Here is a 13,110-nt window from a genome sequence, read left to right as displayed (position 1 = left end):
AACTAGTTGTCTACTAAGACTCCAAGATCCCCCTCACAGTCACTGCTATTAAGCCTGGTTTCACCCAGTTTATATGTGTACTTTTCATTTTTTTTGCCTGTTAGGACTTTTTCTCTACATTGAATTTCATTTTGTTAGTTAGGGCCCAGATTTCAAGTCTGTTGAGATCCCTCTGGATCTTGAGCCTATCTTCTAGGGTGTTGGCTATTCCTGCCAGCTTAGTATCACCTGCAAATTTGGTAAGTTTCCCTTCTATTCCCTCATCTAAGTCATTTCTGAAGATACTGAGGAGTACTGTTCCTAAGATGGAATCTTGTGGTACCTTACTGCTTACCTCTCTCCATGTAGACTTGGACCCATTAAGGACTACTTGTTGAGTACGGTTTGTCAGCCAGTTGCAAATCCATCTGGTGGTGAAGCTGTCTATCCCACTTTTTTCTAGCTTACAAAGAAGTAGGTTGTGATCTACTTTGTCAAATGCCTTGCTGATGTCTCTTATGTCCACAGTATTTCGCTGGTCTACTAATTTAGTCACTATGTTGACTATAACTTAAGTTACAGCAGGGCGCAGAGGATTGAGACCATATGAGAAGTTACAGCATGTTCATTTTATTATTCAGGTGAATACACAAGAATCTGGTCAACTAACAGTCAGCACTAAATTAGAGAGAAAAGTCTACAGAATTCAAAATCAGATGGACAGATCTCTTTTTTTGAATTTTTTTTATTGTTTTAAACAAACAAACAAAAAACACACACACACACACACAAACATTCTTCATTACATCTTCCAGAAAGCATGTCGATTGGTTACAAATAAATTTCATGCGTTACTACCACAATCGTTCTTTATACTTCATTCATATTGGATTGTACATTTTAAATCAAAGATCTTTATACCATCAATATACCATCATTCTCATTTAACTATATTTGCTTAAACGTGCTTTTGTCAAGAATCATTTATATTTAAAGACACAACCACATACTGGCATTCAATAGCTATTTCTGTAAACCTCAGGCTTATATCCAATTGCTTTTACCAATGCCAACACATATAAAATCATTGAACATTACCCATTAACATTTCGTTATTGTTATTGTAGTTATCTAACATCTTTATAATAAATCTAGACAAAACTTTATTACTAGAATTTATAAGTACCCAGGAGAGATTACATCTTTATAACAAAATCTAAAGCAAAAATATCAATAAAATTAATAAATCTTTTCCCCAGGTCCCATATTATAGTTTATATCCAAATTGTTTTTACCAGTTAGTTATTATTTCATTATTATTGTCATGATGGCTATTTGTTAATGAATAAACAAAAACATTCTATAAGCATCTACAAAGTTCTACTTATTAATCACCAAAAATTAACTAACTTTTTAATTATCAGCATTCATTGTCAACCTGTGTCTTTCCAATAACAAAAACAATCTTATCTCTTTAAACAGTAACATTTCGTTATTGCTATTGTAATTATCTAACATCTTTGTAATAAATCTAAGCAAAAATTTTATTAGTAGAATTTATAGGTACCCAGAAAGGATTACATCTTCATAACAAAATCCAAACAAAAAAGTATTAATAAAATTAATAAGTCTTTTTCCCATGTCCCAATTTACAGTTTATATCCAATTTTTTTTCACTAATTAGAGTTATTATTTCACTATTATTATCATGATGGATTATCTGTTAACAAATACACATTTAAAAAAACAAAAACATTCTATGAGCATCTACAAAATCCTACTTATTAATCACCAAAGATTAACTAAGTTTTTAATTATCAGCATTCATTGTCAATCTGTGTCTATCCAGTAACAAAACACTCTTATCTCTTTAGCCAGTCGTTGCGTCAATTCTCTTATTAATTTCTTTATAGAGTTCTTAAAGACTTCTCTCCACACTTTTTTGCTCAAAAAATCTCTCAAGTAGTCTCGTTGGCCTTCAACTGGAATTGACATTAACATATCTTTGATTATCAGACGTCTTTCCAAAGCTGCTTCTCCTCCTAGTTCCATCATCAAATCCATATATTGAGAAGAGGGATAGAGCTCCAAATAATCAAATTCACTTTTCCATATCTTTCCATTTTCACTCATAGGTGCTTCATTAGTAAGTTCATCTATTATCTTGCCTTTATCTTCTATATCTTCTATATCTTTATTCTCTTCTTTAGTTTTGGGAGCTCCAATCTCTTCCACTTTTTCTGCGCATAGCAATAATTTATCCAGCTTCTTTCCAAATCTCTCGAATCCTTCCAATAAGTCCATCCCAAACATCTTGTAGATTTGGGGCTTTCTCATCTGTATTTCCCAAAGGAGAAAAAAAGATCTAAACTCCACTGCCACTCTAGCCTTCAATATCTCTTTAATGTATAAAAATGCTTTTGTTTTGAATTTAGTTAAGCACAAGTTTCTTCTAGTTTTTTCAGAAATGAATGGTTGTATCTTTTCTTTGCCTTCCCTTGCCCAAAATATTTCTCACAGACACTGTAGAGAAATAGTCTGCGTCGTTGAGTTGTTATCAATCTCCACAAACAAGCTGCAAACCCCCCAACTTCAGTAAAATCAAGAAAAGTAAGACAAAGGATACATTGTTTCAGAAGAAAAAAAAGACCAAGTTCTGGCTTCCGAGTGGCAGATTCAACTTTCTCTTATTCATTTCAGGCTTAAAAAACAAAACAAAACTCTCTAAATGTCTTTAATAAAATTTAATAAACAGTAGGAGGAAGGGTTGTTAAGATAAAAAAAGGGTTTTAGTTCAGCCAAAAAATAAGGTAACAAGAAGTAGAAAAAAAATCAATTCATTCACTTAAGAGGAGAAACAGGAAGCGTTACAATCACTTCAATCCACAAAAGGTTGTTACCAGAAACCGGTTCGCAGAAAGAGGTAAAGCCGCATCCACAGGATGCAGACGGCAGGTGAAAACACGGCTTGTTCGGTCTACGGAAAAACCTCTCTCCACAGAACCAGTTCCCGGTTGGGGGTCCCATGATCTACATGAACTTAGTCCAGCCCCCTTCCCACATTCAAATCAGAAGATCTGTCCCGAAGATGTCGAACGAAAGAAGACTTAAGATAGTTTGACTAGAATATATACGATTATGAGAAGGTGAGTGATCATTGCAGTCATTAATTTGTTTTCTTCCCACTTCAAAGCATTCTCTGCAATTTTTCGGATTTTTGGGTTCTCCGCCAGGAAAGCTTTGACAATGCCATCCCTCAGGTTGGGCTCCAAATACAGCTGGTTGCTGTAGTATCCACCCCCATTCTCTGAAACGGTTCTCTGCACCGTCTTCATCAGCTCCAAGACCTGCCTCTCCCGCTTGTCTCCCGTGGCCTTGTTGTTGAACCCGCAGAAACGGTAGCGGCATTGCCGGATCACATCCCGTAGATTTTTGTTGGGGTTTCGGACATACTCCTCCAGGGGGATTCCTCCCAGATCCTCCATGTGGGTGAAGAGGACGATCGTGTGCCTGGTGGATTCTGCCCCAAAGATATCCCGGACGCACTTCGCGGCAGCCGCGTCTTCGGCGGTGAAGCGTCCCAACTGGGTCACCAAGATCAAGGCGTGGGGGCCAGGCCGGGAGAGTTGAATGCAAGACATGACCTCCCGTCGCACACCCTCACTGTAATCGTCGGAATCAAACATGGCTGGCGTGTCGACCACAGAGATCCTCCTGCCCATCCACCATCCCTGTCCCATTTGGCACCTCAGGGTGGTGTTTTTAACTGACAAGATGGACTTAAATGCCCTCCGTCCGAGGATGGTGTTGCCAGTGGCGCTCTTCCCACCTCCAGACTTTCCAACCAGGATGAACCGGAGTTCAGCATCGTCCCCTGGGAGTTTGGAAGACAGGGGGACAGTATTAGGGCAGAGTGTAGTTACACTGCTCAATGGAATTCAGTTGACAGAGAGAGGGAAGAGGGAGGGAGAGGTGGATAGATAGATGATAGATAGATAGATAGATAGATAGATAGATAGATAGATAGATAGATAGATAAAGAGATAGGGAGATGGTAGAAGTAGAGAGGGGGAGAGAAAGAGATGGATGGATGATAGGATGGATGGATGGATGGTAAGAGAGAAATAGAGAGACAGGATAGATAAATATGGATGGATTGATGGATGGGATAGTTAGAGAGAGAGAGAGAGAGGGAGGGAGAGAGGGAGGGAGGGAGATGGTAGAAGTAGAGATGGGGAGAGAAAGAGATGGATGCATGATAGGATAGATGGATGGATGATAAGAGAGAAATAGACACGGTAGATAAATATGGATGGATAGATGGATGGATGGATGGGATAATTAGATGATAGGTAGGTAGGTAGGTAGGTAGGTAGATAGATAGATAGATAAGAATAGACAGACAGAGTATTATCTGGTTTCCCTCTTGACTTTGCTGGTCAGAAGGTCGCAAAAGGGGATCACATGACCCTGGGACACTGCAACCGTCATAAGTACAAGTCAGTTGCTGAGCATCTGAATTCGGATCCTGGAGACTCTAGGGACGCTGCCATGGTTGTACGTGTGGAAAAAATGGTCCTTTTTGTGGGTTGTGATTGTGTTTCTTACCTGTTAAGCCTCTCCACTCCATGGCGGCGGCCTGAAAGATTGGGGGGGGGGAGAGAAATGGAAAATTAGGAACGGCTCCGGTAGGATAATCCACAGGCAGGCAGCGGATGGAAGGTTCGAGACAGAGGAAAGGAGGAAAGGAGGGCTGAAGGCAGGGAAGAGAGGTGAAGTGTCCCTGGGAAAGTGGCATCATAGTCAGGAATTGAACCCCAGCTGGGAGCTTTGAAAAGGATTGACCAGGAATGAAGGAAGAGGGAAGGGAGGGAAAGAAGGGAGGGAGGAAAGAAGGAAGGAGAGAAGGAAGGGACAGAGGGTAGGAAAGAAGGGAGGGATGGAAGAATGGACAGGGAAGAAAAGGGATGGAGGGAAGGAAGGGGGAAGGAAAGAAGGGTGGGAGGGAAGGAGAAAGAGAAAAGGAAGGAAAGAGAGAGGAAGGAAAGAGACAGGGAGGAAAGAGGGAAGAATTTGGGAGGAAGGAAGGAAAGGGAGGGAGGGAAAAGGAGGGAGGGAGGAAGGAAGGAGGGGGAGGGGGAAAGAAGGAGGAAGGAAGGAAAAGGAGAGGGACAGAGGAAAAGGAGGGAGAGAGGGAAGAAGGAAGGAGGGAAAGGAGGGAGGGAAAAAGAAAGGCAGGAGGGAGGGAAGAAAGAAGGAAGGAAGGAAGGAGAGAGGGAGAGATGGGAAAAGGTAGGGAGAAGACAAAAGAGAGAGAGGAAGAGAGAAAAGAAATCAGAAAGAAAGGAAGGATAGGGAAGGGAAGGGCCTCTTCCCAGCTAGCCATGCTCTGCTCCAAGAAGTTCTAGATTCCCAGGCCCAGGTGCAAAGCAGGAGAGAGATTGGGTGGGTGGGTGGGTGGGGCTGGGGGGCAAGAAACCAGGAGGGGGAGCCCACCTCAGAGACCCTGGAGGATAATCCGGGGGAGGGGGGGGCACATGAGAAAAGAGGTAGGCATCCCCTCCTTCCAAGGCACCGGAATCAAACTCAAGGCGCTGGGAAGACAAGCGTGGAGCCGCCTGGGGCTGCCTCTTTGCCAGAACTCCCATTTAGGCAGTCCTGACTTCGGGAATGGAAGGGCCGGGACCCTCCCTTGAAGACCGTGCCCCATTCTTCTCCCCATACCTACCTGGCAAGGGTCGCCCAACGACTGGTAGGCCATTTCTTCCTTCCGTTCTCCCTCCCTCTTCTCTATCTCCTTCCTTCCTTCCTCTTCGCCTCTTTCGTTTGTTCTCTTCTTCTTTCCTTCTTCCTTTTTCCTTCTCTCTCCTTCGTTCCCTTCTCTTCCCTTCTCTATCTCCTTCCTTCTCTTCTTCCCTCCTTCCTTTTCCCTTCTCTTTCTTCTCCTTTCCTTTTTTCCTTCTTCCTTCCTCTTCCTTCCCTTCTCTCTCCTTCCTTCTCTTCTCTTCTTCCCTTCTCTATCTTCTTCCTTCCTTTTCTCTTCTCTCTCCTTCTCTTCTCTTCTCTTCCTTGGACGGTGCAATCTGTGTAAGATCAGAAGGAGGAGGGGGAGTCACAGGGTTGCCATGGCAATCTCCAAAGACGCAGGAGGGCTGCCCCTACCCCATCTGGGGGCCCATTGCTTCCTCAGACCCCAAAGGCCTGCTCATGACACCCGCACCCCCAACCTGGGCTCACACTGTCCCTCCCCCCCAAAGAAAACTTGGGCTGGAGCCAAAGGACAACTTTCATTCTGGTGAGGTCTCCTGCTCCAGCTAGATGACCTCTTGAGGTCCCTTCCCACTCTGTGATTCTGTTCTGTCGAAAAGTAAAATAGCACATCAGTTCCAGAGCTGGAAGGGATATTGGAGGTCATCTAGTCCAACCCCAAGTCAAGCAGGAGACCGTTGCAGAATCACAGACTTGGAAGGGAGCCTTGGGAGGTCATCTAGTCCAACCTGGGCAGAATTTAGCTGTGTGGGGGGATGGGGTCTCCCCTTAGCTCCAGTGGCTTCTTTTATTATCCCTGGGCTTCACCGTTGGGGGGGGGGGGTATTTTTTTTTTTTTTTTTTTTTTTTTTTTTATTAAAAGAGTTTTGTACAAACAAATTTTCCCCCTTTTCACCCCCCCCCTCCATACAATATAAATCTCATACAAATGCTATACCCCCCCGCAAAAATTCACATTCAAATATTATACCAAACACTTTACCCCCTCCCCACCCCCCATCTTAAAATAGATTACTCATAGCCTTGGGAGGTCATCTAGTCCAACCTGGGCAGAATTTAGCTGTGTGGGGGGATGGGGTCTCCCCTTAGCTCCAGTGGCTTCTTTTATTATCCCTGGGCTTCACCGTTGGGGGGGGGGGTATTTTGAGCCCTATGGCGGTGGAGGGGATACCACCGTTGTCTCTTACATTCCCGGGACTTTCTCCTCTACCCATGCTTCTGGGCATGTACAGAAAGCTCTTTTGCGGCTTCCGGTTACTAGAGCCGGGCGGGTGGATTCCTCCTAAGACTCGGTGCCTTGGGGCTGAGGGGGCTTTTGAGGGTTTCCCAGGTGCCAATGGATGGGTTAACAGGAAGGAAGATGCCACCTCCCCTTGCAGAGTCCGGGGGAGTTCCGTCCCTTAAGACACCGGGTGGGGGTTACGTCCTCTAAGGCCCCAAATCTACGTCCCCGAAGACCCCGGCGGAGGGTCGTCCCCTAAGATCGCAGGGGCGGGGGGGGAATAAGTACCCTAAGATGCCGGCGGGGGGGGGAGATCTCTGTCCCATAAGACCCCCGGGAATTTCTGTCCCTTAGTCCCCGGGGGTTGGGTTTCATCCCTTAAGATTCCGAGGGGGGGGGCTTCGTCCCCAAAGACCTAGCGGGGGGGGGGGCTACGCCCCTGTAGGGCTACGGACTGTCCTTGTCCCGCTTTCCAAGCGATCGACACGTTTCCCCCCTTTCCCCCCGCCCGCCACACCGCCCATCTCCCCCTCCCCAGATCGGCTGAAACCCCCGGCCCGCCCTACCTGAGCTCTCGCTCCGTGGGGAGGACTGGGGGCGTCTCGGTCGGAAAGCGAAAGCCGGAGTGAGGGGGGGCGATTCCGTCCCTCCGACAAACTTTGGCGTCCCGCGAAGCTGCGGCCGCAGGAGGGGGCGCTGGGAGCACCCCCCGGAAAGAAGAAGAGCCGAGGCTGGGTGGAAAGTGGGTCGGGGGGAGATCTTGCTCCGTCACCTTCCAAAGATTAACCGAGCGATTCCAGCTGCGTTTTCTGAAAAGTCCAGAGGGGAAACGCCCCGCCTGTTCGCCTGTCCCCCCCCCCCCCCCGCACCACATCGGAGGCGGGGCGAGCGTCTTCTGCGGGTGGGGAGGGGGGGGCTACGCGGCAGGGCATTGACCAGATCCGGTTGGTCAGTTCAGTGTCCTGCTTGAGTTGTGGGAGAGGGGGAGGTCGGACTAGTTGACCTCGGAGGTCCCTTCCAGCTGTGAATCTGTAAGGTCTCCTGCTTGACAAGGGTTGGACTAGATGACCCCCAAGGTACCCTCCAACTCTTTAATTCTGTAAGTCTCCTCCTCCTTGAGTATCGGGTTGGTCTAGATATCCTCTGAAGTCGTTTGCGACTGTGATTCTGTAATGCTCTCCTGCTCAAGCAGGGGGTCGGACTAGACAGCCTCCAAGGTCCCAAGGAAGTTGGGGATAGGGCGTGCGGGGGGGGGCGCTCTATGCAAAAGATAAAACGAAAAATTTAAAATTAAAGTAAAGATATAAATTATAAAGTAAAATAAAGTAATAAAAAAGGTCTTTGCGCTCAATGACCCGGTTGCATCCTGTGAGCGGGTGGGGGCCGCCGGCGCCTTTGTTTCCGCTCGCGCGCGTGTGTATGTTGACTGAGGGTGGGGGGAGAATCACTTTCTTTCAATCACGTGACTTCCAAACAAAGCAGCCCCGAACACTTTCGCTTTCCCCCTCTCCCACCCCTCCGCCGCTTCCAGCTAGCGCAGGCGCATCGGCTCTTCTCCCAAGCGACAGCTGCATCACCCACCCACCCCAGGAAGGATTCGGACAGAATAGAACAAAACAAAAAGAGTAGGAAGGGACCTTCGAGGTCATTTAGTCCAATAGAGAGGGGGGGAGGGGGGGAGAGACAGACAGACAGACAGACTAGCCAAATTTGGGCGGGTGGGACAGCTATCTATATACACGCTGTCAGACGGGGCAACCAAGTGGGACGCTCCATTCTCCCACTCTGGCTGTCAAACCTCCAGCCAATCAGGGACCATCTTGCATTGGCACGTTGGGGAAGCCACCTCCTTCCCTCCCTCCCAGGAAGGCAGCTGGAAGCCCCGGAGAAGAGGGTCCCATCGAGGCGCCCCCCCCCCAGGCCTCATTTCCTGAAAAACTCTCCAAAGTAGCACCGCCCCCAAAATTGAAGGGCTGCCTGATTGGGGGGAGGGGGGTTGGACTAAATCAGGGAGGAGCAATCTGCGGCTCTGGAGCCGCCTGTGGCTCTTTCATCCCTCTGCTGTGGCTCCTTGTCAATCAACATATGCATCACAACTGCCAGTGTGCGACACCCACCAGCACACAATTTATTCAGCTTTTCGACCCCAGTGGGCCAATCACGGATAAGTCCAAGAAAAGAAAACCTTCAGAAGAAAACAGAAACGTTTAATTCAACTACATCTGAAAGTTCTGTGGCGGCTCAGGAAATAATCAGGAATGGGAAGAGTTTTGTGGCTTCCGGAGTTTTCTTTTCTGTGGGAAAGGGGTCCAAATGGCTCTTTGAATGATTAAGATTGCCAAGCCCTGGACTAGATGACCCACAAGGTCCCTTCCGACTCTATTGATCTGTAAAATGGGCTGGGGAGGGGGAGGCGCAGGATCAGTGGGGAGGGCCCCCTGTTAGGGCCCCCCCGATTCCTCCCTGGGTGGGGGTCGGAGACTTCCTGGCTGATTCTGGTTTTTGTTGTTTTTTCCTCCCTCCCTTTTTCTTTCTTTCTTTCCTTTTCTCCCTCCATGCCTCCCTCCCCATCTCTCTCCCCTCCCTCCTTCCTTAATTCCTTCCCTCCTCCCTCCCGCCTCCCTCCTTCCTTATTTCCCTTCCCTCCTTTCATGATGGAGGCCGACAAGGAAAACTTCAAGAATAACAAAAACTTTTCCTGGTTGTTCCCCTTGTTTTAGGGGACGCCAAAAAAAAATTCTCTCTGAGCCTCGGCCTCATAGTGGCAACTCGGCAAAAACTTCCCACTCTGTTCTTCTCCCTTCAGCTTCCCTCCAGAAAACCCGCATGAGAAATTGGTAGCAGAGTCTCCCCGACCCAATTCCGTCTGCCGAGATCCTGGTTTCTCCCCTTGGATGAAAGGACTTTCATTCATTCTTTCCATCCTTCCTTCCCCTCCCTTCTCCCTTCCTTTCCTCCTTTCCTTGCTTCGTTCTTCCCTTTCTTCCTCATTCTTTCCTTCCTCTTTCCTTCCTTTCCATCTTACCTTCTTCCCTCTTTCCACCCTCTTTTCCTTCCTTCCTTCCTCCTTTCTTCCTCCCTCTCTCCCTGCCCTTTTGCTAATAGTAGCAAAATCTTGAAAACGTTTCCCTTTCGCTCCCTCTGCCCCCCAAAAGCATCAAGGCAGGACAGCTGTCAGCCTCTGCTTTGCTACTTGCTTTCAGCTGCCATTGAAACGGGGAGGGGGGTGGCATTTGGGAGGGGAAGCTTTCAGTACAGGAGTGAGTGAAAAAGGGAGTGTTGTTCTCACCATCTACCGCGCATGTGTCAGATAGTGGAATTGCCGCCAAGGCCAACCGTCCGGCATACCAACCTGATGATGCTTTTTGAAGATGTAACCAACATGACACCGGTGGGGTGTGCGGATTGGATTGTGGGATGGGGTTGCCAGGGGGAGGGAATTGGGTCACATATTGATATTTATGATTGCACGCGCTTTTGCCTCAGATCTTGCTTTGCTTAGCTGCTATCTACTCATAACCAGTAAAAGTACTCTTAATTCTGCAAAATGGAGTTGAGTGGTTTCTTTCTTGGTCATTGAGGGAGGCAGCCCTGACAATGGCCTTGGGGTATTTCTTCACCCCTTCCCATTTTCCTAATTTATGTATTCTTAATGGCTGCCACCTATTTTCTACATCACAATAAATATATACATGTTTTCCTCTGCATCATAATAAATCTCCTTGCTTATCAAAAAGGTTGTGTGGGGTTTGTGTGTGTGTGTGTGTGTGTGTGTGTGTGGTGGGGGTCAGGGTGTTCGTGTTTGCTCTTTGCAACCATTTAGTAGCAGGTGCCATGAAATCTGGGGGGTGGGGTGGGCGGATGGGAGGGGGGATGCTTCGGGCAATCCAAGATGGGCTTCAAGCACAACCGAATGGGAACGGAAACGACCCGCTCTTAAAACATTCTCGTGTGAATTTGATTGGACGGGGCAGCCCAGTGATGGAAGGCAAGTAAAGGAAGGAACAGTTAAGACTTGGGGGATTTGGGTGCGCGATTTTCAGTTCTGGCTTTGCCTTGCTGTAATTCACTTGACTTAATAAAGGAAACGATACCTTTATCGGTGAATGGAGTTTTTACTTAAGTCTGACCCAGGGACACTGGTGAAGGTGCTCCACTCAGCCCAATCGGCACCATGCCACGATGCGCTTAAAAGGCAGAGGGGAGGGGAAGTACAGGTAGTCTGTTGTAATAGTTTGAAGTTACAACGGCACTGAAAAAATGGAGTTACAACCACTTTCACATTTAGGTCCCTGGCAGCATCCCTGTGGTCATGTGATCAAAATTCAGATGCTGGCAAACGGACTCCTACTTATGACGGTCGCAATATCCCGGGGTTGCGTGATCCCCTTTTGCGACCTTGTGACAAAGAGGGAGCCTGATTTGCTGAACAGCCAGAGGATTAACTTCACAAGTGCGGCGATTCACTGAACAACTTTGGCAAGGAACGTCGGGATGAAACCAGTGATGTGTGGTGAGGTTTATGGCTGGTGAGGCTGGTGACGTCATCAGGAAGGCGGGGAATGGGACCACGTGTGCTGGAGGCTGAGGCTGCCTCAGCCTCCAGCACACGTGATCCCATTCCCCGCCTTCCTGAGCGTGCTCCGCTGGCTCGCGCTCCACAGTTCCCAACAGCAGCTGCTTTTCAGTGCTTTTCTGAGCGTCTGGCGTTTAGGACATCCAGCTATCTACCTAAATGCCAGATGCACAGAAAAGCACTGAATAGCACTTCGCCTCCAAGCCACCTCGTCTTGATGACATCACGGCAGGGGCTGTTGGGCTGGAAGCCCAAACCCCATTAGCCACAAAAACCGCTTCTGGACATACATTGCAATCGCGAGGAGCGCGCAAGTCCAGGAGAGGCAGGAAGGTTCTCGTTGTTCCCCGGTCGCTTTCGTGGCTTCATCATCTGGGAGTGCCGACAACATTTCTCCCTCCGCAGCTCCCGGGTGTGGCCGGACGGATGTAGCCAGAGTGACGCCAAGGCGGTCCGGGCGGACGAAAGAGTGAGCGAGCAAGCGATGGAGGATCAGGCAGCCTGATCCTCGGTCGCTCGCCTGCCGGACTGCCTCGGTGCCACTCTGGCTACCTCCGTCCGTCCGCGCCCGGGAGCTGTGGATGCAGAAATGTTGGTGCTCCTGGATGATGAAGCCACGAAAGCGACTGGGGAACGACGAGAACCTTCCTGCCTCTGCTGGACTTCGCGCGCTCCTCACGACTGCAATATACATCCAGAAGCGGCTTTTGTGGCTAATGGGGTTTGGGCTTCCAGCCCAACAGCCCCTGCCACTTCTGGACATCTATTGCAGTCGCGAGGAGCGCGCAAAGTACAGTGGAGGCAGGAAGGTTATTGGCGCTTCCGAGAACCCTCCTGCCTCCGCCAGTTGCCCAGCTGGCACCGCCCCACATGGGCACCTCTTCTTCCTCCTCCTCCTCCTTCCTCTTCCTCTTCACTCCCCAAAAGTTCTTCTCCTTACCGGAACTTAGCGGGAGCCGTGTAAAAGTGATGGGAGGAAATATATATTATTATTATATATTATTATTTCATGATGAGAGGTGAGGCTCTGCCTCCCCTGCCTCCCCTGACTGCATGTCCCTGGATGATTGCTAAGGTCCCTTCCAGCTCTGTGATTCTGTAAGGGTCTCCAGAATGGGCAGGGGGTTGGACTGGATGACCTCCAAGATCCCTTCCAACTCTTATTATTCTGTCATTCTGTAAAAGTCTCCTGCTTGAACTCCATCTGACTGTCCTTGGGCAATTGTGCTGCGACCGTCATAAATACGGCACGATGGTCCTAAGTGTGAAAAACCTTCCATAAGTCCCTTTTTTTCCTGTGCCATCATCACTCTGAATCAGGGATGAAATGCTACCGGTTTGGACCGGTTCGCCCAAACCGGTGGTAAAAAATGCTACCGGTTCACCTGAACCGGTAGTAAAAACACTACCAGTTTGGCGAACTGGTAGCATGTTTTTATTACCGGTTTGGTTGTGATGAAAGCAAACCGGTAGCAGAGCCTTTCACCCCTGCTCTGAACGGTCACTAAATGAACCTTTGTAAGTTGAGGACTCTCTCCATTGAAAGGGGGGAGACAGAGGCCCC

The 13,110-nt window shown here is 48.2% G+C and overlaps 1 protein-coding gene across 2 annotated transcripts; it reads right to left on the bottom strand.

The window, feature by feature from the left end:
- Positions 1–593: 593 nt before the first annotated feature.
- Positions 594–7,803, bottom strand: LOC309400666 (GTPase IMAP family member 5-like). Of its 2 annotated transcripts, none has more exons than XM_081969250.1 (4): positions 7,537–7,803; positions 5,708–6,062; positions 4,588–4,618; positions 594–3,853 (listed from the first exon to the last, which is right to left on the bottom strand). In XM_081969250.1, exons 2-4 carry the CDS (start codon positions 5,738–5,740, stop codon positions 3,087–3,089), a joined length of 831 nt encoding a protein of 276 aa, XP_081825376.1. In that variant the 5' UTR covers positions 5,741–6,062; positions 7,537–7,803; the 3' UTR covers positions 594–3,086. The 2 variants fall into 2 exon arrangements, with proteins under 2 accessions (XP_081825376.1, XP_081825377.1); XM_081969251.1 differs by having other exon boundaries at positions 4,588–4,615.
- Between the last annotated feature and the right edge of the window lie 5,307 nt (positions 7,804–13,110).

This window comes from Natrix helvetica (genome assembly GCF_964273705.1).
Source record: "Natrix helvetica genome assembly, chromosome: W".
Classification (NCBI taxonomy): Eukaryota; Metazoa; Chordata; class Lepidosauria; order Squamata; family Natricidae; genus Natrix; species Natrix helvetica.
This window is presented reverse-complemented; position numbering and strand designations above follow the sequence as displayed.

Coding starts and splice junctions, on each gene's coding strand:
- LOC309400666 (XM_081969250.1), bottom strand. CDS start 5,740: ATGGCCTACCAGTCGTTGGGCGACCCTTGCCAG. Junction 4,619..5,707: donor CGTTGGGCGACCCTTGCCAG/GTAGGTATGGGG, acceptor CCAATCTTTCAG/GCCGCCGCCATGGAGTGGAG. Junction 3,854..4,587: donor GGAGTGGAGAGGCTTAACAG/GTAAGAAACACA, acceptor CCAAACTCCCAG/GGGACGATGCTGAACTCCGG.